Source organism: Petromyzon marinus, chromosome 7 (genome assembly GCF_048934315.1).
Source record: "Petromyzon marinus isolate PM22_M1 ecotype Great Lakes invasive population chromosome 7, UKy_Petmar_22M1.pri1.0, whole genome shotgun sequence".
NCBI lineage: Eukaryota > Metazoa > Chordata > Hyperoartia > Petromyzontiformes > Petromyzontidae > Petromyzon > Petromyzon marinus.
In genome coordinates this window covers 7,669,385-7,696,626 of record NC_133673.1, presented here as the reverse complement: position 1 = coordinate 7,696,626, position 27,242 = coordinate 7,669,385, and the positions used below count along the sequence as shown (strand labels likewise).

The window sequence follows — 27,242 nt, the reverse complement described above, 5'->3', positions numbered from 1 at the left end:
GACTTGGCTCAATTGAGAAAAAAAAGCGGTGCGGGAATTTTTTTGCAGTTTGCGTTTGTGAATGAGTTGAATTTGTTTACTCGATTTGTGTTTTTTGCTACATGGATCATCGTCTCCACACAGTGTTCTGCTGAAATACCTCTTAACCTGGCTTTAGTTGGAATTCACTCAGAATCACCGTTAAGCAGGATGAGTGCCCAGGAGTATTGTGAACACACACACACAGATCTCATTTAAGCTGCAGTGGCTCTTTACCAGTTACAGTATATATTTACAATTGTCAGATAAGTATGAGAGAGGCTCGTAAAGCAGCCTGGGAAAAGTATTTTTGATCGTTAAAGGGGATTTTAATGGCGTTGCTTATCTGAAGCTTTAAACAGTTTTGCACAATTTTTCCTCAGTTGATTCAGCCGGCTTCGCCTGTGTTGTTCTCCCACCGCCGTCCGTGCTGAAGTTTGACGGCTCCACATTTTATTTTGTTCCATTTGTTTTCAGAGATATCTCTTCTGAAGGGAGAGCGAGGATAATTTAATCGCTTAAAATTTTTCGTATAATTTAACTAGGCCATGTGGAGCTTTCTTAAGTGATAAAATGAAAATGAATGCTCATGGTACTTAGTATGGTGCCCATGTTAAGTTTCTAACAACATTTTAGCGACCTGTTGCGCATGCATGTAAAATAGACGCGTGTCATATTTTCTACAAAGTTAATACCCAAATATCATGGGACCTTTCATACCTAAACATCTCAAGGAACGTAAGCATTTGTTCTGTTGCGTTGCAAGTAAATAGATAAATAAATGAAATGTTGAGCCAGCAGTCACAAAGCTCTCGATATGAACTGTGACCCCTAGGGCTGACCTCTACCCCAGTGCCCAGCTGCATGCGGTAACTGATGACGGACAATTGTGTGTGCCTGTCTGGCTGCCTGTAGCTGTCTTCCCAGCAGCCTAGTAATGACTCGGGAGGCCAGCTGTCCTGGAATGCTGAAGCCTTCTGCTAATTTATGTCCACCGATAAAAGGGAAAGGAGATTAGTGGAATTGCGTCGAGGGTAATTTACGATGCTTGCTGCAAGAAACTGGTAGCAGATACATATTCTTGGTTCTTTCGGTAAAGTCACATAGAAGGGAAACAATAAAATAATAAAAATCTATATAAAAAATAAAATTCTCGCGACGTTTCGACCGCGACACAATGATGATTGCTTGTGTTGAAGTCGAAACGTCGTGAGAATTTTATTGTTTTATATTTTTTTATTATTTTATTGTTTCCCTTCTACGTGACTTTACCGAAAGAACCAAGAATATGAATCCCTGCAGTCACGAAAGCTTTAAATCAAAAATTGGTAGCAGATACCTTCGGGGAGACCTATTAACTGTGAGAATGTCCAGAAGATTATTTGATGAATTAATTCCCCTGGCTCAATATAGGCAATATAATTTAAGTTTGATGGATGGAAAAGGTTTTAGTCAACTTTGTTTTGCTGAAGAGATAGTCATTATAAAAAATAATGAACATTAATGATAGGAAATTATTGAAGAACTTTACAGTGCCTTACAAAAAAATATTGGAAAAATGTAATTGACGTTACAACCAGTTTACGAATCAATATAAGTGTTGGATGGATACAACTTGAATCCACAGTAAGATATATACATGAGATGCATTGATTAGTCTGTCATTTATTTAAAAATGAAAGTAGTTACCTCATATTTATTCTACTATATAAAAGATAAATATTGATGTGTCAAAAACAAATTAATAGCTTATCTATTAATGATTTGTAATCAACTGGAACATTAGTGGTGAACACATCGTGCACCCTGAGATGCATCATTAATAGCCAGGCACCCTAGGGACACCCATGCACGTTGGACAAGTTAATGGATTTTCCAACTACATGCTGCTATATAATGGGATGTTAGGAATGTGGAGATGTGTTTACGGACAATCAGCCTAATTTCCTAGGCAAACAATAGCTGCAGACCTAAGCGCCAGTACCAGGAAACCAACTCATTGCCTCCTGGTCCCATTGCGTGCCACGCAGGACCTTGCTGTGCCATTGGCAAGCCCCTTCGCCTATGCAGTTTTTGTGAAGGCGTATTAGTGTAAGGCTACCAAAAGGTCCATGGTTTGCCTGAGACAGTCCCAGAAATGCTGTTTCAGTGCCCCGTAGTTTTTGTAAAAATCTGAGTTTTGTTCCAGATGATCACATTTTGACTTCATGTATGGCTCAAAGGACAGGGCATTCTAAGTAAGTCGGCCGGGCACGTGAGGCCACTCACTGTATAGACAGGGCTCACAAGTTGGTCTCATGCATGAGTGCATGGTCTTTCCGTCCTGTCCATCCATCTGTATTTCTGCCCACCCAACTGGAATTTCCATCCGTCTGTCTTTCCTTCCGTTCGTCTTTCTGTCTTGTCCTTCAATTCGTCTGTCCCTCCGCCCATCCGCCCATCAGTCAAATCATTTTCGGCCGTGTTTTGCCCACTTTGCCCAGAGGGAGAGTATTACCCCTGGGAGAGGGAGTTGCAATCCGGCCGGTGGTGGTGTCTGCAGGGCCCTGAGCGTGACCTAACCAGTGCAGGTACCGCTGTTGGGCATGGTGTGATGGTGACACACAAAGCGTCACCAGCCCTGTGTGACGCCGGCAAGAAGCACTCCCCAATAATTACTCTTGCCCTTGAACCAACTAGTGGCGGGGATGGAGCAGTGCATAAACGAGGAGGGGGGGTGACGATTATGTTGGAGGGGAGAAAGTGGAGAGGAATGTTGATTCAAACTTCCATCATCGCTTGCATATTAAAGCAATTAAACCAAACAGTCTCCGCATCCTTACAGCCACACCAGCCAACCTGATAAGTTGTGCTCGTGTACATGCAAAGCTTAGGTAATGCCATGCACGATCCTCACTTTCTGTGCTTAAAGGAGTGGCAAATCTTTTCCGATATCTCTGTTCAACATGATCCCACCTCACACCCTCCTCCTCCTCTCCTATGGTGTTGGGCTCTGGTCTAGCTGCACCCACTGGCAGAGTTAGCGTGTGTCCGCGTGTGCCAGTCCAGCCCACGTAACCTCAGCCATAAACTACTTAGACAGTGCCTTGTCCTCTCAACATGGCTTCATTTTGGCAGGAGGTTGCTCAGCTCGTGTTTTTTTTGTTGTTCTTCTTCTTCTTGGGGCGGGCTGCTGTGTCTCCCAGCTGCCATTTGTTTTCAACGGGCAAATAAAAGGACCATTCAGTAGAACGGTGTGAGAATGGGATTGGCTGGTGACTTGATGTGTGCCACCACGTACCTGAATGAGACACAGCTGACGAGCCAGGCTGGGCAGGGGAGGGGGGGGTGAGCACCTTTGCCCAAAATGAAGATGCGTTGACAGCAGTATCGCACACAACACTCCCTTACACTATTACTGAGTTTAACCAAATAAATAAATATAGGCACGAGTAATACTGACCGTAATAAAAGTTTGAATAAAGAGTTCACAGGAGACGGTTTGTTGGTGCCTTTGTATAACCATTAACGTGGCTGCCGTTGAAGGTGTTGGGTGACTAACGTTGAAGGTGCTGGGTGACTAACGTTGAAGGTGTTGGGTGACTAACGTCCAAGGTGTTGGGTGACTAACGTTGAAGGTGTTGAGTGACTAACGTTGAAGGTGTTGGGTGACTAACGTTGAAGGTGCTGGGTGACTAACGTTGAAGGTATTGGGTGACTAACGTTGAAGGTGTTGGGTGACTAACGTTGAAGGTGTTGGGTGACTAACGTTGAAGGTGTTGGGTGACTAACGTTGAAGGTGCTGGGTGACTAACGTTGAAGGTATTGGGTGACTAACGTTTAAGGTGCTGGGTGACTAACGTTGAAGGTGTTGGGTGACTAACGTTGAAGGTGTTGGGTGACTAACGTGAGTCTTTGCGTGTTGCCTTGGGAGTGGAGTGGGGAACACAGAATCAAGTCTGCATGCAGATGCAACTATGTTTGACTTTCCACGATTAAACTGCTCACAATCTCTTTGCCAAGCTCACTTCTCTTTCTGTTAATCTTGCAGTGTTCTTTGCGAGTCTCTGATTGTCAAGACACATTTCTGCCGTCTCTTTCTAACGCAACGGTTCATGTTGAGGGGGGAGTCTTATTCTAAACATTTTTCTGCTGTGCTTCTCTTGATGTGAATGTTTACCGTCTCTGTCTCTCTCTCTCTCTCATTTCTCCCTCTCCTACCTAACCTGCCCTCCCCTTCCTTCCTCCCATACATCCCTTATTTCCCCTCTTTCCATTCCTCGGTCTGGTACGTTAACCCCCCCCACCACCCCCCTCCTTGGCTGCCGAACAAAGTTTCCCGACTGAAGCTAAGGGATAAGGCAAAGGCGACACCAGTGCTAGACGTTCAGGCACCTTTGTCCGCAATGCCGCCCATCGCGGGGTCCTTGCAGACATCGCCCACTGCCGCCACCGTGGCAGAAGGTACTGTGGGCGTGCGCACACGATGCGAATCCACGAAGACTTGAAGGCACCATAAGCGCAGTCCCTGGACAAGTAGAAACTCTTACACAAACACTCCGCCGTTATTTTTAAGTGCGGGCCCGTTATTTACTCGGTCGATCACCTCTCCAGGGTCTGTAATGTAAGCACCACCTGGTGGGGCCGCACTGCTTTGTGTAGGACCTCAGGATAGAAGACGGTTTCTCGATTAAGAGTGTGTGGTCCCTGTCATAGGAATGTGGACATTTTCACAGTTGGCTGAGGGCCACCACTGGAGATAAACAGGAGGTGCTCAATGCTCACTTTGACGTTTTTTTAAACTTTGGAGTGGTAATTTTGAAAATGTATATACAAGCTAAATTATTTCTTGAAAAGTTTGCCAGTTGAGTTTAAAGTGAATAAATGATATACTTTTCCATGCCAGTGAGTGCATACTGTCTGACAGAAAGTAAATTCGTAAATTCACAACTTGTGGAAATATCACAAAAGCTTCGCAAGAAATTGAGGGTTTTTTTGTTCTACTGTGGCTGCACATCAGCGTACGCTGTACGCTCGGGTTAGCCAGACATCACAGGTGCTGACAGCTTTAGGAACTTTTTATTCGTAGCTCCGGGCCAAGTATTCACTTTTGGAGAACAGTGAGGTTTAGTTATAGGTTCGTTGCATATCTTATTTGGCTCAATTCTCACACACACACACAGATGTCCTTGGCTCATCACAGTGAAGAGGAAATGTATATGCAGCCCCTTATGGAATTATCACTGTCGGATATAAAACCACGTGCCATATATCCCCATTTCCAGAAATTCTCCACTCTTTGGACATATTATTGCATTGTGCTTTATACATTGGTTTCGGAATTAATATTTGCACGTTTGTCATGAGGCTGAAATAATGTGGTTAGAGGTGCTGAATGTCGTGAATCTTGCACATTGTCGGTTGCAAATGATTGGCAGGTTCACCGTTCCACATTCACCAGCGTGCCCACTGTGTTGACCGCATTCTTGACTCGTGATTCTGAGCCAAGGTCTACATGCCCGCTTGCCTCCCTCCCTCCCCACCCATCCCCTTTACAGCCACTGGAACGAGGATGCGCTGGGACTTTAGTTTATGCAAGATGTGCTCCCGTTGTACACGCACGTGTGGCAGGTTTTCTGCTAAACCCCCACACAGAATACAAACTTGCATGCATATCTGAATCTTGTGTTCTTGCACCCTTCGACCACAGAGATGACGTCTTCACGGAACCACGCGGTCATGGCATGGTTGCGGGCGACCAACGGAGGTAGCCCTCTCTGTCCGCGTCTCCCGCTGTACCTTGCCGTCCGCTTTGACGTGTGTGTGTGTGTGTGCGCGTGCGCATTGAGCTCGCACGCTTGTCCGCGCACGTGCGTCCATGGCGTTCAACCGCCTCCGCCCGGTGCCGTGAATTTCAGCAGCAGAAGAGCAGACTCCATTGCTTTTTAGATTTCATCTTTACAAATTCCATCGGCTGAATGCACAGTGGCCATGGGTGAATTGTGATTCACAGTGTTGAATACAATTCTTGCCTTACATTCACCGAATTCGGTAAAGCAACAGCGCCCTCTGCTGTGAAACTACACAGACTCTCATCGTTTGTGAATTGTAGCGCCTTCGTGATAGCCTTTTGTCCTCTACAAATGGCCAAATACAAAATTATTTGATTTGATTGAACGTGATCACGACACCGTGTTTTGGAAGCGATGGAGTTGCTCTTGCCTCAGCTGGAGGTTGCACGCCGGGGGGGCCAGGACTATGCCTGTGAGCGGTGCACACACGTGTGTATGCACGTGTGTGCATACACACGTGCACACACGTGTGTATGCACGTGCGTTTGCATGTACCCCCCCCCCCCGCCCTCGTGGTCCCGTCTCTCCTTTCTGCCTGTCCTTTCTTGTGCGTTCATTGGTCGGCCATGGGGGCCCCTCCTATTGCATGCTGGGATGCTGTGCCGGGTGCTGCGCGGAGATAAGCGTGCATTGCATGGGGCCGAGCTCGCGTTGCCGGGTTCTGGGTCGCTCGCTGCTGGGTGGAGGCCCATCTGTGGGCGTCGGTGTCTAACCTTCCTGAGTCCGTCACCCCTTTTGTCCTTTGCCAGGTTTTATTTCTTATTTGAATCTTTCCTGTCCAAATGTAAAAAAAAAAAATCCATTTGTTATGTCGGCATTCATGGCTGCATATGAATGCCTTTTAAACGCAGCAGCTCCCAATAAACGGTGCTATGCATTTATGAGTAAGTTCCCATTGAGTCTCTTTTTTTCACAGAAGGCCACCTTGTTTGGTTCACTCAAATGCTGGGGTGTGTGCATCACTAAATGCTTCCCGGCTAGCTTGCTGTCCCACCATCACTCACACTTGCCGGGCAGTGGCTTGGGGCTGAAGCCCCATGGGGAGTCTTGCGGTTTGCCTGTCTGCCACATGACCGCCACTGCTGCTGCTGGTACTGCCACTGCTGGTGCTGTGTGTACTCATCTGTGTGTATGTTGGGGGGTGGCTGGTGGTTCTCGGTTTGCAGTGGCTACGCGACTCCTGCTTGGCTGACGACGAGCTCCGATGGCTTTCTATGCCTCGTTCGCGTCTATCGACTCATGATTTTCACGTCGTTTTTACTCCGATAAGCGGAATGGTCCCACTGACAGCAATGGGCGTAACAATGCGTGGCTTATGAAGAGGCCCCAGCAACTTGGCTTGCCCTAACCGGCCGCGGTGCGACGTACGTGCACTAACATTGCGTGTGTGGCAGATAACACAGGCTTATTGAGGAATGGGGAAAATGTCCGGTGGATGCTGTGACTGGGCAGCATGGGCCCCGATATCGACGCGGTTACAAAATAACTCTGCATTAACAGCATCTGTTAACATTGCTTTAAACATATACATTTATTATATATGGTCCCTGTGTATATACAAGGAGCTGTCATGAGGGTTAAAGAAAGTATTTTTTACATGCAATATATTTGTAACCTGTGACATCAGTGCATTTAATATCATTCTCTTACATCAATGCGCTTAATAATAATAATGGTAAGACAGCCTTTTTTCAGCCCACTGCTGCGTGAAGGCCTCCCCGTGCTGTGTTGGTTGTTATTCACCACGCGGGCCAGTGCAGGATATTGAAGGCGGTGCTCAGAACCAGGACAGATTTCGCTCACTGCTGATGTTTGCCACGGACGAGGATCGAACTCACATTGCTACTGACGTTCGTAAGCGCACTGTGCTAGCCACTGCGCCACCGCTCCCCTAAATGCATTCATATGAAGTCAATAATACAGCAGGTACAGGCAGCACTAAATAAGCGCAAGATGATTTTGGTGAACTTTAGTATCTCGGCTTGTACACCTCTTGACCTCTCCTTGTATGTAGACGACATCATACAAAGCGTCTGTGTTAATGCCATGTGTGTACAGTATATGAGGTGCACAATGTGTATATATTTTCCCCGCGATCTAAGTTATCACTTATTGTTACTTGCCGAGTGCAATACAAATGGTAGCATTGCACCAAATGGGCACCAAGTGTTTGGTCACGAAGCACGGTTAATGAACGCGGCATGGCCACTGTACCAGATCGGGGACGCCACTCTGACCGTCGGCGGGGGGCCGATGCATCTCGGGTGCCGGCCACGCTGGCCACGTTGGCGGCGGCTTCACGCCGCGTCGCCTCTCGCGCGCCGCGCGGTGACGAACCTCACCTGTGTCTCGCAGCGGAAACGGCAACGGCGGCAACGGCGGCGGCGGCAACGGCGGCGGCAACGGCGGCGGCGGCAATGGCGGGTGCTGCTGGTGCGTCCAACAGTAAAGCGGCCGAGGAACCACGGTCCGCTTCGCCGTCGCCTGGAAGTGACCTTCGCTCCGGGGGTCAGGCCGCACCCTGGACAAAACACGCGGGCGCCAGCGCACCTGTGAACGACTCGATGTCGCCGCCGCCGCCGCCCTTGCCGCAATCTCAGTCAGCAGGTGCCGTGCTCAAGCCCAGATTCTAGATGTGCAAAAGTGCGCGAGCGTTTCATCTTTTGCGGAAAGCGTTCAATTTGGTTTACGGCGGGGAACCTGCTGCGGTCCGTTCGCCCACGCGCCAGTTGAGTCTTTGTGACTGAGCGAGTGGAGCATGCGTCAGGAGGAAGCAGCTCCGCTCGTGTTGAATGGTGATGCCGTTTGAGGCGATGCGTTTACTCTCTGAGGTGTGACGTGAGAACATCACAGGGGAAGGACCACTGTGCAGTGTCCTGAAAATTGGTTATTCCTAAGTTCTTTGTGGAATTCGCATTTTAAGGCAGTTGCTATTTAAATACCGGCCATCATCCAGAAGCACCTGGTTACCCTAAGACCGTGACAACATTGCACATTGGCCTGCAGTGCTTGCATCTCTTCAATTCGAGGAAGACTTTGAAGCATTACGAGCCACAGTGTTACCGATGTTAATTGACATGTTTCCATTTGAATTGTCCCTTCAGCTATACTTTATTGTGTTGGACTGTGCTTTGTTGATGCTTAATTGAGGCCAAGGGCTAACGACACAGTAAAGTGTCATTTAACTTTAGAAGCTTAAACCACGTTTGATCAGCACCTAGCTGCTAGCAAGAGGCGGCTGTTTGTATGTTTTACTGGGTGCCCAAACAGTAATTAAAGTTGTGGGCAGCAGTCAAACTACAGGTCAAACATTAAGTGCAAATATTGGTTCCTGAAAGCAGTTGTGCAACACCGGACCCCTCCCTCGGTTGGGTTTTCAACTCTTAGCCGTTATGAACTGTGAATACACAATTGTGTTTGTGTCAAGGCTAGCACTGACGGTAGAGATAATGGAATTGGGTGTGTTGCCAGTCCCCGTGACGGTGTGGATTCAATAGCTGGTAACTTACCACCACCTCATTTCCCCGTGGTCAAACGTCACCAACAAAATGTGTGCGTCAAGTTGGGATATTTTGTGACATTTAAAATCTGCGGGTATTTTTTGTCAGGATATTTTCCACCGGTGTCGTCTGCTTTACCATTTGGTAATTGGTGAACGTTTTTCTCTTTCTGTTACAAGCAAAATACCTGGCATTATAGAGTCAGTTAAGCCAATTATTAATAATGATCGTTATTTAGTGATTATAACAAGGCCGGAGAGCCAGGTTACATTTAAACTGTATGTTAAACTGTATGTTTTAGATCCGGTGAACAAGTGACTCATTAACACAAAAAGTAGTGTACTTTGATACTATGCAGCAGTGAAGTCATTTTATTACATTCTTGGTACAACTTTAAAGGGCCTTGCCATGGCTTTCAGTTATATTCCAGCAAAAAACCCACAACCCTTATCAATATCCAAGGGAGGCAATATCATACTGTCACCAACACGTAATAAGTCCTGAGGGGTAAATAGTATAATGCGGTGCAGTGATGGGTGCCATGGTTCATGTACAGTACCCTGCTATGAACCTGGCCACTTAAGTTAAACTCCCAGACAGGGCTAACATCGGTGCTGAGTGATATCTGAGCTGTCCTGGCCCCCACCCCCTTCACAAGCATGGTATGGTCAAACAATACCCATGACGTAGGGAGTCCAACCTATAGCAGTGGGTTGGAAAATGACTGCATGTTATTTGTATGCAACACATTGTACATGATATAGTTTTACTTAAATAATGAATCAATGTGAGGAGACAGACAGGAGCATCTGGATACCAGTCAGAAGAGAAATATCAGCAGTTGGCTCGAGAATTGCCCCAACACAAGCCTTTTTCGCGTGAAATAAGAAACCAGTTTACTAACTGCAGCCAGTTTGATTAAACTGTTCACGTGTAACCAAGTGAAATAAGTTCTCAAAATGTTGCTCATTGTAGTTCACCTCAAGGAGGTAGTTTTTAAACATTTTGGGGGAAAAAAGGGTTGCATTAACCTTCCATAAATCGGAGGTTGCTTCTTCTCTGCATTTGCCCGTGTTGTCTGAAACGCCCTTCCTCTGGCAGTGGGAAGCGGCGAGACTCCTCAAATCCTTCCTCTGCCTGTGACTGTCTCTCGCTGAATTGGTTTCAATCGCATATCTAACATCTCTGCCATACCGACTTCCATCCTACCCTGCTCGATGGTCTCTCACTATTTAGTGCCTTCCAAAAAGGTTCCTTCAAATGATCTGCACTCTCACGTCACTCGATTTTCTACAACGTTTTGAGATGTGGTTGTATTGAGACACTTTATGAGTCAAACCTGTGTTGTAGGTTTTGTTATTTTAACGAAGCTATAGTATTTCCTGTAAAAGGGCGACAGTCCGTTCATTATATATATTAGCCACGTTTGTGTTCAACTCGAATTTAACATAAAAGCCACCTCCAACTTTGGCTGTTGCCAAAATGCTCTTTAGGTGGCTAGAAAAGAGCAATTACACGATTCAGCCGCAAGGTTTAGTTCCTTTATTGTCTTTTTGGCACGGCAAAAAAAAACATGCCTTTATCAACGTATCTATTACCAACATTCGAGCAATTCACCGAGGCGCGATGTGTTTCCACACTCTTGTCGGGCTGCGAATCTGGCCGTCGTATCTCCTAGGCCCTGTGTTTGCATAGCCGCTGGTTTCATGAGGATTGCCGGCACGGCACCTGTGCACACACACACACTCCGATCAGCCGCTGCCCGCGCAGTGAACGTGCCGTCACGGTCACAGCTGCCCTCACCGTGTATCCACATGCAGCAACCCCCCCACTGCTCACCGAGAGCCGGGCAAAACGCGAGCGGCCCTCTAGGGACCACGTGGGTTGACTGCGCCCTTGTAGAGGGGAGGGCCCTTGGGGAATTTCAAGCAGCAGTCTCTGACTCAGCACAGCTGCACTTGTTTTTGTGCCTTTCCAACGTTCACCCGCTGCGGAGTCGAATTGTAAGGCGGTGTTATGTATCACGTTGATATTTTGGCGAGTGTTTAACCAGAGAGACAGCTGCACGTCGCTGATGAGACCCCAAATGTCAAAACACCGTCCCCTTCGTTGCTATTTTGAACTAAACACTTTTTTTTAAATGTTCAACAGTGATTTAACATGCTGCTACAATTGAGTATGAATTGTATTTATACGTGTGCACACACATGGGTGCTTCTGATTAGAGGAGTAAAATGTTGTACATTTTTTCATATCATCGCTACTTATAGGTCGATGTTTTTTTTTCTCCTCGGTTATTCAACCGGGACTCAACTGTAGCCAATTATCAATTCATAGTTCAAATGAACTGCCCTGTATTGCCAGGGAATTGCTAATTCTCACTTTGAAACTTAAACAGTCTTCATGTCTCTGGTGAATACAGTGCAAGCAAATTGCTTGGATACTTTATCCAGGGAGCCGTTTGGAAGTGCGTCCCATTTGCCACCATCAGCTGGTGTTATTTAATCCCTTTCTTAGAAGCAGGCTGCTTCCAACTCCATTTAGAGGCAGATTAGTGAGCTACTGCTAGCTATTACCATTCTACCGCAGCAGTCACGGCCAAAATAGGCTATTTACAGTGTAACTATATACTGGTGCATTGAAAATACTCGCCACCTGGTTTTACGATATATATCTATTTTTTTGTAATCTGTGTGATAATATCAGATTATTCCCCAACTTCTAAACGGGGTCACTGTTTGACCCTGGGATAACGTGAAGATCCCTTTATTGGCCGTTGAAATATTAAAAGCCCACCATCGGTGCAATGCCTTCTGGGCAAGGCGGCCCTCATTTTCATCATGCCAGTGGAGCTGTCCCTGTGGAGAAAGGGGCCTTAAAATAATGTACTGTAAGGAACGTCCATCGCCTTGGCAGTGTAGTGCTTGTCAAGCGCGGGCCACACTGCCACCCAGTGTTAGCAATGAGACAGAGACAGGGCAACTGGATTTGGCCTATTGAATTCATTTCAGCAATGCTGTAACTGCTAAGTAAAATTAAAGATGGAAAACACAATTACATGATATTCCACAATGTTGGACTCACTGAATCCAAAACAAGGTATGAAACAGTCATTACAAGGTAAATAAATTATTCCGAGTAATTCACAGTGACCGGAATTCACAGGGCCTGGGAGCCAGCAGCTTTTAACATACAAGAGTGGCCTAAAAGTCAGGGTTATTATATTTATTTTAACAAATCACGTAGGGTTTCTTTAATTTATTTGAACAAATGTTAAAAATTACTGTCATTAACATGCATGCACGCACGCATGAATGCTATTTAATTTGGGACTTCTTTTAAACATTTCAGGTGTAATCTTTAAACATTCATCAAATTAGTTTCGTCTGAATTCGTTTTTAAATGGCATCTGAAAAAGAAATAGATAAAAATAGATATTAATAATGATAATATATCACTGTTCACCTTTTGGCGTTCTCTGGTCTGACACTGGTGCGACTAGGCCACACATAAATAAAGCTGTCTCTGGTGTATGCCACTCAGTTTCAAAGACAATGCATTTATTATCAGAGCATGTTTGTTTGCATGTTCACCACAAGTACTGTGTGTGGTTAATGCAGACTTGATTCCTTGCAAAAAGATATCTTAACGCCTCCTGTTTTATTCCCAGAAAGGGTAAAATCTATTCTTATTTTTTATTCTTTGATACTGGCAAAAAGGTCCCATGATAAAATATGAACTTAAATAATATACAATAAAAAATATTTATGCCAGTGTTGAAATAAATATAATAACCCTATGTTTCCTGACTTTTGCGCCACCCTGTACATCTGTGTAAGCGAACGCCTTATAGAGTCTGGAAGGTCACATGAAGGTGGGCTGATTGAAAGGCATAGCGATTTGTTGAAACCAGACTGAAAGGTTAATTTTTATAATATTCCTCTAGTTTTTAAATGTATGACATCATCGTCCAGGCATATTTTTTGTTTCAGTTAATGCTATTCCATGTTTTTACATTGAAAATTATATTCTACATTTGGCCTCATTTACAAAGGAGTCAGTGAAATCTCATTCAAGACTTACGCATGCCTGTAGCTTATTCACAAAGTGATGCACCAGTTGAATTGAGTGCAATGATTGCCATTTAACTGCAAAACAATTGTCAACGTAGTTTTTGCATTAACGAGTTGCAACAGCTTTTTTGTATGAAGAATCGAGACACGTGGCCATTTAGATGACCGTATTGGCGAAACACGCATTCCAAAGCACTGACGCTTGACCCCAGACTTGAAAGGCCAAATGCAGTCTGCATTCTCCATGTCTCAATGAAGGAGGAGGCCTTACTGCTGAATGAAAATGTATCCCAGCGTTGTTATGTTTTTACCCCGCCAACTTCTCAAAAGCACGTCTTCCGATTAGATGTTCCCTGTCATATTTGCTCATTGGTGACTAGAGATTCTGCTTATCACTTGGTTCCAGTATGATCCTATAAAGGGTATCTCGAATATTACTTCAACGATCCTCTATGGGGACGTTCCACAAATTAGATGACCTCATCATCTTAATAATGCATATGGGGTATTATTTTTTAAGTGCTTGTCTATTCTATACTCGGGTTCTTTTGGTAAAGTCACGTAGGGTAGAAAAATAAAACAAAAAATAATATATCACGACGTTTCGATCGCAACACAAGCGGTCGTCCTCAGGCGGAAAAAATAATCCAGCAATGGAACTGCTGAACCAAAATAATCCAGCTGGTTCAGCAGTTCAACTGCTGGATTATTTTCTTCGCCTGAGGACGACCGCTTGTGTTGCGATCGAAACGTCATGATATATTATTTTTTGTTTTATTTTATTTTTCTACCAACGTGACTTTACCGAAAGAACCAAAGAGTATGGATTCCTGCAGTCACGAAAGCTTCAAATCAAGATTACTTGTCTATTTAAAAAAAAAATGGAGTATTCCATGAATCAAAGATATGACACACACACATGCGAAACTGAATACACCGTCACTGTGGATGAACAAGTCCGCTCATCCAAGTACGTCCGATTCCGTGGTATTTCAGGAGATATTTTTCCTCATAAAAAAATGTAACTGGTCGACGACATGCTGTGCCAAAGCAAAAAGCCACTTCATGGATCATACCAACGATAACTCGCACCTTTCCTGTGTTTGAAATGTCTTCGGAATCGCAGACCCCCCGCCGTGGCTTGAGACTTTACGTGCGTTAGCAAAACAATGCTCGCATTAAAACCTGAGCACGTGTCTTCTGCTCTCCCCGCAGAGCCCCAAAGTGAGGATGCCGAGAGTCTTCACACCCCGGTGCCCGGTCCTCACGAGGAAAAGGCGACGTTCGGGGGCAATGCCCACGGACGCCGATTCCAGGGAGATGATATCTTGGCTCGAGGAACAGGTGAGATACAGGGAGCTTGGATGCAGGGACCAAACCTGCGTCATGTGTAATGCATTAAACAAATTAGAAGATATATTTCGATTTAAAGCTTTCGTGACTGCAGGGATTCATCTTCTAATTAATATAGTCTAAAGTATAGGGTAGTGTAAAGTAACACGCATTGTATAATTCAAAGGTGGAATTTGTCTATGGATATGATATTATGCCATGTAGTTTAGATTGGAAGGTATAATATTGTATAGTAGTCCAGTTTATAACATGGTTATGGTACAGCACAGGACAGAGCAACGCACCTTGGTTGCTCTGCTTTGGCGTTTTCTTGTGCCCAGTCGCCACCCTCCTCCGCTCCTGAGGTGGGGGCTGGGTAACATGCTAATTCATACGTTAACTCCACCCACACACCTTTAAAAAGACGCGGTCCTTGCTTGGCAGTGTTCACTCAAGCGCTGTCTACTGGACAGACCTGTTTCTTCACCTGAAGAAGGCTACTTGTGTTGTGGCCGAAACCTCGTGAGAATTTTATTTTATTATGTTTTATTTTTATTATTTTATTTCCATTCTACGTGACTTTACCGATAGAACCTAGAAGATATATCTTTGAGTGTCCACGGGGTTGTTGGATTGGTGGGGTCGCGTGCTGAAAGCCAAACCTCACAGGATTCACAGTGAAAGAGGGGTGGTAATGCCGAGCTGTGATTTTAATTGTAAACTTGTATTCAGACGACGGGCGAGTAGAAAAAACATTTTACAATTAAACCAAACGGCGGACCCATAGAGTAATGTTGTAGTTACATGCTAAAAGCAATGTATTTACAACCCCCCAGTCTACATGTGTGGCAAGCAAGGGTTTACACTCTCCCACACCACACCTTCACACAGCAATCACGGTCGTGCGGTGTACGAATCAGTCTAACTTTCAGTCCTTTACTCAGACCCCATGGTTCCTGCACCCTTACGGATAAGAAACCACACCTCGGTATCTCTTTCCAACTAAATGTGCGCTTGCAATGCGCGTGGCTGCTGCGAATATCGGTGCATCCCTGAGACGACCTGGTCTCCTGAAGGTTTAGCTCCCTTGAGCCATCCATGGCAGCCATACTCCAGCAGGTGGTGGCTCCCGGGTTGGCCACACCTTTGCAGTAGCCACCAGACTCTGCTCATGCAGAAACACCTAGTCGTTACTAGCTTTACTAACCTCGCGTGATTTTCAATGTATGGTATGTGTGCACTTTAAAACTTAGGTAGAAACTCGACCCCCCCCCCCCCCGTTCAAACGTGTTTCTTGCCCAAACAAGCATCCGCAAGAGCGGCTCCACACGAGATATCTGCTTCACACATCCCTGCTAACGCACTGAGAGCTTGTCTTTATATAGTCAGTAACTTGGGTGTTGCCAGCTCCTTCCCCCCAGTAAATGAAGAATTCAATTCAGGAGCCTATGCATACTTTCCCCTGTAGTTTGGCACAAGTCAACCCAGTCAAACAATTGTGTCTCCACTGTGGCCCACTTAATTAAAAAGTTGAAAACGGCATGCACAAGTGCTTCTTCCACGAAAAACCCTGTCAATTCAGTGGCAGCCATGACAAGGACCAACTCATTCATCAAATAGATCCTGTGACATCGGGCATGGAGTGGTTCGTGCAAGTGGGTTCGTGAATCGTGCAACGTACCTGCCACCCAAAACTCAATAGCCAGCTGCGGCTAGCGTCAGGTGCGAATGATATCTGCACCGGTCCTGGATCCCTGTCACCCTTGACCAACACCCCCACTGACCAGTCTGGTGAAGTATGGTCAAACAAATGCCCATTGCTGACTCGGTGTGGAGAGGTGTTCATACAGCAGTGGATGGGCAATGATGTACACACACACATATATATATATTTGGTAGTTACAATTTTGGGGCTGACTGAGAACATCAGTGGTACCCAATGGGGCTACAAAAAGGGGTCTGAAGGTGTTAAGGGGGGGGGGGTGGACGACGTGATCTTTTTTCTCCAACGTAATTAAAGGTCAGAGGTGCAGGATTCAAAGAACGGTCCCAAGACTTGTAGCAGACCACCGTGCTCGCTCCCTTCATTAGGTGTTCACACGAGACTCCCAAACAAAACTGCTGATCGGCCAAGCCACTTGAGCTTTTGCCTTGTAGCAATTAGAGTGCATGTTATTTTGAGATTTTATTACAGTTTTGGCCTCAAAATTCCATACAATTGAATTCAACAGCTGCTCCTCGAGTGCAAGAGTAACATTCCTCATGTTTCACGTCATTCATCACTGTCATAGTTATATTTGTCGCATACCGACACTGCTTATAAAGTTATGGTGTTTTTGTAAGTTGTTGACAATGTTTTGAATGGAGGCATAACAACAAACAACAACAAAGTGACTTACATGTTTCTTTTCCAGCTACGCCAGCCTTGCCACATCTGAATGGATTACCTTCCGTGTGGGCTGAGCTCCCACTGAATATTCCATCCTCTAAAACAGACCAAGCACAGGTACCAGCATTTAAACCATGTCCATTGGTATTTGGCTTCGTTCACTTTTGCATTTCGCCGATGTACAAACGTGTCCCTTAATTTTACAAAATGCATATTTGGTAATTGTTTTCAACTAACAATTCGATATTTTTTGTTTTGCAGAGCCTCGGCAGAAAGTTACAGTGCCCAGACTTGGCGAAGGGTCCTCCACTCACCTTGCCACTGCTGCCCGTGAGCACCCAGCCCAAAGCAGACAGCGGCTCGAACTGTCTGCCCTCCAAGCCTCTCTTCGCTCCATCCCCACCCCCCGTCTCTTCGCCAAATGCGACGTCCGCCGCAGCCTCCAAAGGCCACGAAGCGTCACCCAGAGCTTTCTTCAGCCACTCTCCACTCGGGCCTCCCCCATCAAAGTACGAGTTTCTGCCCTGGGGTCTGGAGAATCCTTCTTCGGTAATCCCACCTCTTCCACCTCAGCCTCCCACGTCTTCCTTCCAGGCACCTTGGTTGTTGGATGCCAACAAGTCTCCCTTGGCACCGGCAAAGGAGCCGGCGTCGACTGGGGTGGCGGCGCAGCCTCATTCGCCTTTGGGTTTGGCGACTCTGCAGTCGCCGGCAACTTCTCACGCAGCTCAGACAACGCCATCGCTCTCCAAGCCTTTATTCTATCAGTTGCCACTGCCGTCGTCGCTGTCTCCGATCCCTTCCACGCAGTCTCCCACTGTCGTCCTTGGGCTGTCGCAGGTGTCCTTGATATCTCCCAAGTCTTTTGCAGACCAAGCCTCCCCACGGTCTCTGCAGTCGCCCAATGGGAATCTGGAGCTGCCTCGGATGACCGCGGCTTCACCAGCCGCTACCAAACCCCAGCTCAGCACCGTATCACCGTCGGCTTATTTTACGCCATCCTCCAGGCCAATTCCATCCCCGAGGACTCAGCTGTCTCCTGGTTTGGTGTCAGGTTTACCCCAGGTTCCCATCGTCACCCCAAGGTCATTCATGCAGAGAGCTGGTGTGTCGTGGGAGCAGCCCAGCAACACTCAGAAAACCGTGACAGCCACCGAAAGAAATGAAGAGCCAGAGTCTGAGATGACGCACGCGAAGGAAATTTTGGCCGGTGATGCAGGCGGCGTTTTCTGTTCGACGGCAGCCGAGGAAAAGGACACCATCGACCGGCACCGGTTGGAAGCTGAGCTGAGCTGGGCACGGTTCGGCATTGGTGGGCAGGAGAGGCGACAGTCTCCCACCGCGTCCGACTCGAGTGGTACAATCTCCACACCCGAGTCAGCGCGTGCCCGCTCGCCCGTGCCAAGAGCAGAGCCAGGCGCTGGGAGTAGCACCGTGGAGCCCCGACCGGAAAACCAGATGTCGACCCCCGCACGCCCAGTGGCCAAGTCGGCCGCGGCGAGCAAAGCCGACTGGCTGAACACACCGAGTAGTTTACCTGCGAGCGATTCACTTTCTTCCGCCTTGTCACGGAACCATGTCGCCAAAACCGTGGGCAACGGGGAGGAGCTCAACCACGTCGATATCCTGCACCCTGAGGATGTGAGCGTGTGTTTGGTGGAAGATGTCCACCCCGGGGCGGAGGGGGAAGACGACCCGAACACATCCACGTCCCTCTTGCTGACTCCGCCCTCAAGTCCTCCGCCGCCCCCGCCCCCCAACGAGGAGCCGGCGTCGCTCTTCGTGTACCGGCCTCACACGACGCCACCGCGGGCACGCCCGCTCTCCCTGGATGCACACCTCACCCCCAAGAGGTCCGCACCTTCGCGTCTCCAGGACGCCCTACGGCAGAAGTCCCTGGAGGAGAGTATCGACGAGATCCCCTTCGCGGACGAGGAGGAGGATGGCGACGACGACGAGGGCGGTTCCTGCACAGACTTCCGGTCGCCGGGCTCAAGCGTGTTTTTGGACGAGTCGTTCCACACGCCGCCCACAAGCCGCCCGGCAGGCAGGACGAGGCCCGCGTTTGACCGTGACAGCAGCTCGCGCAAGACCACGCCCTGCTCCAAGATCTCTCCTGAGGCCAAGGAGGTGGCAGAGAGCAGGCTGCGGGAGCGCGAGCGGGTGGTGAAGAGCAGCGTGCTGCGTGACGTGATGGTGCAGCAACGTGAGAAGCTCAAGGACCAGCTCGCAGTAGAGGCCTCGTTCTTCAGCAGCCCCGCATACGCCCCCCACAGCAAGAAGCCCTCGACATCAGCGGCGGAGGCGGCGAAACCGCCATCCCTTTTGCCGAGCGACCGCCACTTGGACAGCGAGCCGGCGCGACGAAAGCACGATTCGGCGAAGGCCTCCAAGTCCGTGAAGCTTAGTGATGGCGACGCTCTGAAGGGAGAGTCTCAGGTGGACGATCTGTCCCTGAGGCCCAAGAAGAAAATCCCAGCGAAGGACCTGAGCAGCGAGACGTCGCACACGTCTAGCGAGGACGTGGCGGGCAAGAGCAAGAAGCGCGCCTCGCTTTTCTCGCCGAGGAAAAACAAGAAGGACAAGGCGGCCAAGATGGAGAGCCAGCGCGCGGCGGACGCGGCCGCCCTTGCGAACGAGAGCAACGCGAGCGTCGTGAAATCTCGCTCGCCGCTCTGGAAGGTGTTCTCGCACGGATACAGGAAGGAGCGCAGGAAGGAGAAGGAGCTGGAGGAGAGGACGAGGTCAAGCACCGCGTCCAGCGTGGGCACGGTGGACTCAGCCACGGAGCAGCCAATCATCACAGCCACTCCCAAGCCAAGTAAGGGCGGCAGCAGCAGCAGCATCTCCAGTGCTCATTCGTCATAGCCCCCTGCCAAATTTGGTGTGAACTGTTACAGTGCGATGTTATTACTTTTTCGATTATGACAGCCAGGCTTGTAATGATACGTTCATAAATTAATCAATTAACGTCGATTATTATTCTCATGATGAATGCATCGATTCAGTTGTGGATTAATTGCGATTTGTGACCACTGACTTTATTTCAATATCTCTGTGAGCGTGCATACTTGCTTAGCCTGTGTCACCTGTTTAACACGTAGGCTTCGCCTCACAAGTCACTCACACACCCTTTCACCCACCCCCCCCCAACTCACTCCCCACTCGCTCACTCACCCATTTGCCCACCTACTTACTCGACCAATGATTTGGCCACAAACTCACTCGCGTGCCAAACTACTCACCCACCCCGTAACCCACTCACAACTAAACGGACCCGGCAAGTGAAGACACGGCACCCGCAACCGATCCCGTAACTCGTGTGCGGTGCGCAACGTCCAGTGGCGCTGCACCCCGTGCTGGCCATGCGGAGGCAAGCCAGCCAGACAGAGGACGACTCGGAGCTGTCGAGCGAAGAGGTGCTCAACGACCCATCCTGCCAGCGTGGGCGACGACGCGAGGTACGTCCCCACGACTACGACGCGGGCGGCGCGGCGGTCGGCGTTGCCCGCCCCCCGAGCCAAGCCCCACGGGGCCGGCAGTTTGCATTACCGTTGCGGAGTAGTCCGCTAATTGCTGCAATTGATCCACAAAGTGCGTCCGCCTGCTGAAAAATGGACACGGGGGACAATGTGACAGTGTGTGCCGCTGCGTGCCAGGTGTATCATGTCTCGAATGTACACACAGCCCGCAACAAAATTACAAGTTGAACGACTGAACTTACACGGCAAGATATTCCTCGTTAAAGGATATGGTGTCTCACCGAGCTTTCACCTGGCTCAATGACTCTAAAGGCTCATTAATTATTGACTTAACTCACTGCCAGCTTTAACCCCGCATTTTGCTGACTCACACACTCATCGGGTATCTCTGAAGGATAAACGCTGGTCACCCTTAAACTCGTACATAGTCATCCTTTGCATGTGCAGACGCCAACTATTTTGCTTCTTACGCATATGCTACGCATGCTGCACTATTAATGTATTCATTCCGGTGTCGTTTATCAATATTGTTTTGCTGGCTCTAACATTTCGAAACTATTAAAAGTCCTGTATCTAAATGTTGTGTTTTTTGGCGCGTATGCTGGAGCATGCCACCGAACTTATAGTTTTGCCTGTCGTGAACACATTGTGGGTTTCAACGCTATGACGCGTTTAACATGTATAACAAGCATGAAGGTGGAAAGGTGCTTTGACAAGGGCAGTCTGTTCACTTTGGCCGTGTCTCCTGACTTCAGTGTGGCTGCTTCATAGACAATCGCATTGCCGTGTGCACGAATTTTATTTAACGTGGCTGGGGCACATTAAACGTTTTCTGCAATCTGTATTCAAGTCGTACAGATAATTAAGTTACTTTGTGGGAATATTCTAAGTGGAACTACATTGGAAGAAATTGGCCATCCGTGCACGGCAAGCCACATAAATTGGGTTGAGTAATGGTTACCTTAAAACTGTCTTCTCTCGGTCACCTTTTAAAAGTGCACTAGCACCATGATTATAAGGTGTAGGCTCAGGGAATGATGCAAATATAATTTAATAGTAATTATATAGTATTTATACTGTAGCATCATCATTCATGCAAAGTTCGTCTTACAATAGTGCACTATCCGCGAACACTGCGGTGCATATAGATGAGGGAGGTATCAGACGATTAGTGAGTGTTTATACGTGGGAGGAACCTGGAGAAAATCCACGCATATCATGGGGCAAAACTCTGAAACAATCTGACACCTAATCAAAACGTGCACTGTCCAATATAACAGACGTTAATGCTGTTCTCTTTATTGTAAGCATTACAAATAAGACGGCAAGTTTTGCAATGAATGGGCCTTTTGTGGCAGTGTTCTTTGAACAAATAATGAGCTATTCTTGGTTCTTTCGGTCAAGTCACGTAGGTCGACAAAATTATAGATATTCTTGGTTCTTTCGGTAAAGTCACGTAGAAGGGAAACAATAAAATAATGAAATTTATTGTTTTATATTTTTATGACTTTGTTTCCCTTCGTGACTTTACCGAAAGAACCAAGAATATGAATCCCTGTCGTCATGAAAGCTTTAAATAAAAAAAAATAATAGATCACGCCGTTTTGATGGCAACGCAAGCGACCGTCTTCAGGTGGATTCCTGCAGTCACGAAAGCTTCAAATCAAGATTATTCTTGGTTCCTTCGGTAAAGTCACGTAGATAGAAAGTAATAAAATATTTTTTTTAAATATTAATAAAGAGAAAATAATAAAAGCAAAAATCAAAGAAATGACCTGCTACAAGTTTTAACTTGAAACAAAGAGGACCATCTTCTGGACAAAGCCGTAGGCATTTGGGTAGAAACAAATATATGTTGTAACAGTGTTGATTAATAATAATTTTACAAAGCAATTGGATAGTCTATTTTCCCACTTCAAATCTCAAATCATTATGTGGTAGTGCATTTTGTTATCAGCTGTTATATCTGTCACCCATTCGTATTAATTGAACATTTTTAGGACAGGGTTCAGAGTATCCATAGAAAACGCAATTAGTGAGTGGCTATTCCTACAATCATGGTTCTTCTGCAACACCACCTCATGCTGGCTTTGTGCGGTATCCATCGCCCATCTAACATTGCACCCCTGTGTTCACCCACGACCCATGGCATGCACAGACCCGCGATATTTTTGACCGCGTTCAGCCCCTGCTAAGAGAAGGGCAGTTACAGGTAGGACTGTTGGAGACGGATCTGTTCGCTATCCAGGCCACCTCCTGTGAAACGAGCAATGTCAACAAAACACGATTGCATTTCGGTTTTTTTTCTCCTTCTTTGTGGCTTTGTTATAGCATGCAGACATAACCATTAGAATATTTCCATAATTGAACTTGCATTCATATTTTGAACTTGCATTGTTATATTTTTATTGGAGTTCTGGAAGTTGATTATGCATTTAAATTAAAAATCACACCAAACTTGTTTGACCATTTCACAATAAAAGTACACACATAATGAGTGAATTGCTACACAATATAATGTTCGTGTTCCCTTCTAGCCACTGAAGTGATTCATGTCGGATCTATTCATGAAAGAAATCGCTTAAGAACACTTATTAACTCACTTATTCTGGTGTTATTACTGATGGTGCAATCTGCACTGACACACTAATTTTACCAGATGCGTGTCCATCCATTGCTTCCATGGTTTCCCCTCCCGTTCACCGCCTCCGTTTATTTACTGACCTCTCTCGTTCCTTGTGTTTGAAGTTCACTTATGTTCCGCATGCCTTGGCCTTCAAGAGCTCGTTTGTGCTCAAGGTAGTACTAAAGCACGCCCTCCCGCCAAGTTTGTGCTTCACTGCCTGTGGCCTAATGCCAGTTGTGGTCACTGCTTCTCATGTCGTTCTGTCGCGTGTGTTCACGATTGCATTCTGTAGGTTTGCTCTTAAACTGCGTGATCTCCGCAGGTGCCACACATGATGACAGCCCTCCCAATGCTGTAGAGGACATCTCTAACAGTGTAATGTTCATGTCCTGTCATCGATTGATTTATGTCAGATCTATTCACGACGGAAAAATTTAACATTCTTGGTTCTTTCAGTAAAGTCACGTAGAAGGGAAACAATAAAATAATAAAAATATATAAAACAATACATTTTTATTGTTTTATATATTTTATTTTATTGTTTCCCTTCTACGTGACTTTACCGAAAGAACCAAGAATATGAATCCGTGCAGTCACGAAAGCTTTAAATCAAAATTTAACGTTAAATAAAATAAGATTTTGGGAATTCCTATTGATACAGAGTATATCACGAATAACAGACACGTTCTTTATTATCGTTATATCCTATTATGTGCAGTTGGCTATCGCTTCATGAGAGGAAATTTTATATTTGTTCTGCCGGTAATTGGGATGGCTGTCCTCAGCTTATGAATCAACGTAGGTTTAGTGTTTCAGCTTTAGATGTGTTTTAAAATGTGTGCCGGTGAGTGGGGGAAGATGTGTGCAAAGTTAATTGACGGAATAATGTGCGAGTCACTTTTAATGTCGGTTTCAATTTTGTGATTAGCACCACTATTTGCCATGTATTTACAAAACAACATCACGTGCGATTTTTGGGAGGGATAATGTCGTTAATAAGCAAGCGCGATGAATCAACCAGGATCTCTGAAACACAACGTTTGATTTCTGAGGATGGTTTAAAATATTTGAATGCTTCATTTTGATCCGGATGCCTCTCGCTCTCCGCTCAAGGGAGGCTTCTTGTAGGAGTCCAGCAGAGGGCGACCTCTGCATTCAATTTTAAAATACCTTTCCCGTCCAGTGTAAAAGACGCAATAAATAGACAAAGTTAACACTGACATGCAAAGTACAGTCACACACGATTGCATAGCAGTGCTTCTTATTGCTTTCGGTCATACACGTTTAGTTGTTATTTTTGATTACGGACAATATAACAAATAGTGTACAGCCCTTTGTCAAGCCACTGCTGAGTGAGGGGCACGCCATACCATGTCACTAATGTAGGTTGTTTGACCATACTTCACCATAATGGTTAGTACAGGTTGATTTTCAGTTTCATTTATTTGGTTTTACCCTGTGAGCCATTCGGCTCTTGATTCTGGTGCAACCGCAACAAACAATAAAATTACAAGATACATTTAAAATTTACTGCACGCAAATTGAAACATCCCCTATAAAAACAATTAAATCTTCCAGAAAAAGCACCATTTGTTTATGCTGCGTACAAAAAAATGTGCAAAAATCCCAGTTTGATGTTCGATCACAATAACAATCACAATACAATTTAGATCGAAATTCTAACCATAACTCTAAACTGCAACATACAAATATGGCTAAACTAAACCTTTTTAGAAATCACTAAAATAATGCTATAAAAACAACGTAAGTGATCATTGTGATTGAAAGTTAGCAATAGCGACATACGTAACATATATTACTAAACCTAGCATCCTTAGCTGCATGAGTCAATCCATAATAACAGGAGTATCAATAGTGGTAGCAGCACACTATAATAAACATACATGATAATTTCTTGCATAGGTCATCCGTAGTGATATACAGTAAAACCTTGGGTTGCGAGTAACTTGGTCTGCGAGTGTTTTGCAAGACGAGCAAAATTTTTAAATAAATATTAATTTGATAAACGAGCGAGGTCTTGCAATACGAGTAGCACGTATACGCTTTGTCTGCCGAGCGTCACGTGATCACAACTGATATACGAGTGCTTTGATATACGAGTGCTTTGGATTACAAACACGTTTCCGGAACGAGTTATGCTCGCAATTCAAGGTTTTACTGTATTTGATTTCAGGCCACTGGATAGCAGTGGCAGCTAGGGTTGTACGACTCCTCTAGAGCAGTTTTAAGTGACTATCTTATAGGAAGTGATCCAAGTTGGAGTTTCATTGCGACAGCATTCCAGACCCTTGGGTCAAGGGAGGATCCCCAGAACTGGCTCGGATTTCACTTGGTAATTGAACTCACGTCACCAAGTTCACAGGGCAGTGCAGTAACTGCCGAGTCTGCACTCTGTCCACTGTATTTGTATTTCCTACGAAGCTGGAAAAGACGAGGGTGGGAAATCCCAATACTCATGTCTTAAAAGTTCTGCTGGACCCGTAGGCATAAAGAGATATAGGGACTTCTTGTCCATCCTATATATAAACGTAATGTAGGATCCATTTAATTACGTCCATAATAGAGTTTTTTTTTGGGTTCTATCGCGTAAATATATAAATGTGTCGTTAAACCCGCCACCACCCGACACAACCAATTAGTAAGGTTTGTCACGTAAACAAAACATGCCACTTCGTTACTAGTTCAGCACACTGATGTGTTGGAGAGTAAACCCACACCATTTCACAATCTAACCCAAAAAACCTCTATTATGGATTATATTGATCGCAAAAGCCTACGTCATGAAATTACGTTTGCACCAAGTAAATAAAACTCATTGCCCAAAGAAGAATACGTTTTGAAATCGGTAGTGTGCCGAGTGCAACCCGTTTTATACCCGGATATGACAAACGTGAAGTGGATGGCTCGCCGAGCCATTCTCTGCACCGTGCCTGCCTTCACCGGTCGTTGTGTGTGACCCCAGAAGCCGTACACGGAGGAGGAGCTGAATGAGAAGCTGACGCGCAGGGTGCAGCGTGCCGCGCGCAAGCAGGCCAAGCAGGAGGAACTCAAACGGCTGCACCGTGCACAGGTGCTCGCCGCACACGGCACAGCACGGCACAGTTCGTGATTTATGTAGAGTCTGTGAGCACTTTTTTTTTTTACCCTTTCCCATTCCGATGACGTACATGTACGACATCAGTTTTTCTTACGATTCCGTTCCACAATGGAACCGGAAGAAAAACGAAAATAAAATAACTTTATCGGTACCGAGACTCCCACGAATCCATGCGGAAATGTGGTCGTGTCGCTACAGTTCTTTGCGGTGAGTACAACGTTGTTAAAATAACAGCACTATTGCCTCTATAAATCAATTTTCCGTGATTTTAGTGATTTGCTTACCTTTCCTATACTTTACACTCCTATCGTGTTTTTGTGTTGTATGTTGTTGTAACGTTGTGACCCGCCCCCTGACTGGACATCTGCGAAAAAGTGCTTGCTTTTTATAGCTCATCCGATTCCTCCAGTATAGATACAGATTGTGATTCAGCCGGCCGTGTCGTGTGTCTGCTGCAGATCATCCAGCGGCAGCTGGAGGAGGTGGAGGAGAAACAGCGAGCCCTGGAGGAGCGCGGCGTGGCCGTGGAGAAGGCCCTGCGTGGGGAGGCAGGTAGGCACTCGCCGGAGCTGCCCACCGCCGCCACCCTCGTCGCTCCAGCCGGCGAATTGTCCACGCTCGTGTGACGCTCCGCCGGGCGTCGTGCGTTTACCGATGCCCCGTTGCCGCGTCTAGGGGGGGGGGGCAAGATGGCCAGAGATTGCTGGAAACGGAACCGTGGAAACCAAAGTTTGTGTCTTAGAAAAGCGATTTGATCGTGTACATTGATCCTGCCACAGCCAGGGCTCTCTGGCAAGGATAAAATGATAATTCTGAAACGGCTTCAAGTGCGTGAGCGTTGCAAAATTGATACGGGAGATGGATATTTTACTC

General features: G+C 46.4%; 1 protein-coding gene across 9 annotated transcripts in view; it reads left to right on the top strand.

The window, feature by feature from the left end:
• The window catches only part of LOC116939898 (protein-methionine sulfoxide oxidase mical3a-like), a 143,109-nt gene that overhangs the window by 100,970 nt on the left and 14,897 nt on the right, over nt 1-27,242 (top strand). For 4 of the 9 annotated variants that reach the window (XM_076065306.1, XM_076065308.1, XM_076065311.1 and 1 more), the window contains 12 exons: nt 2,502-2,588; nt 4,333-4,461; nt 5,708-5,764; nt 8,205-8,456; nt 14,638-14,766; nt 17,169-17,260; nt 17,405-19,964; nt 20,486-20,604; nt 22,784-22,837; nt 23,374-23,424; nt 26,235-26,342; nt 26,828-26,921. In XM_076065306.1, the coding sequence (XP_075921421.1) occupies nt 2,502-2,588; nt 4,333-4,461; nt 5,708-5,764; nt 8,205-8,456; nt 14,638-14,766; nt 17,169-17,260; nt 17,405-19,964; nt 20,486-20,604; nt 22,784-22,837; nt 23,374-23,424; nt 26,235-26,342; nt 26,828-26,921 (3,732 nt within the window). The remainder of the gene's footprint in view (nt 1-2,501; nt 2,589-4,332; nt 4,462-5,707; nt 5,765-8,204; nt 8,457-14,637; nt 14,767-17,168; nt 17,261-17,404; nt 19,965-20,485; nt 20,605-22,783; nt 22,838-23,373; nt 23,425-26,234; nt 26,343-26,827; nt 26,922-27,242) is intronic. The other 5 variants (XM_076065310.1, XM_076065312.1, XM_076065307.1 and 2 more) reach the window with 4 other exon arrangements.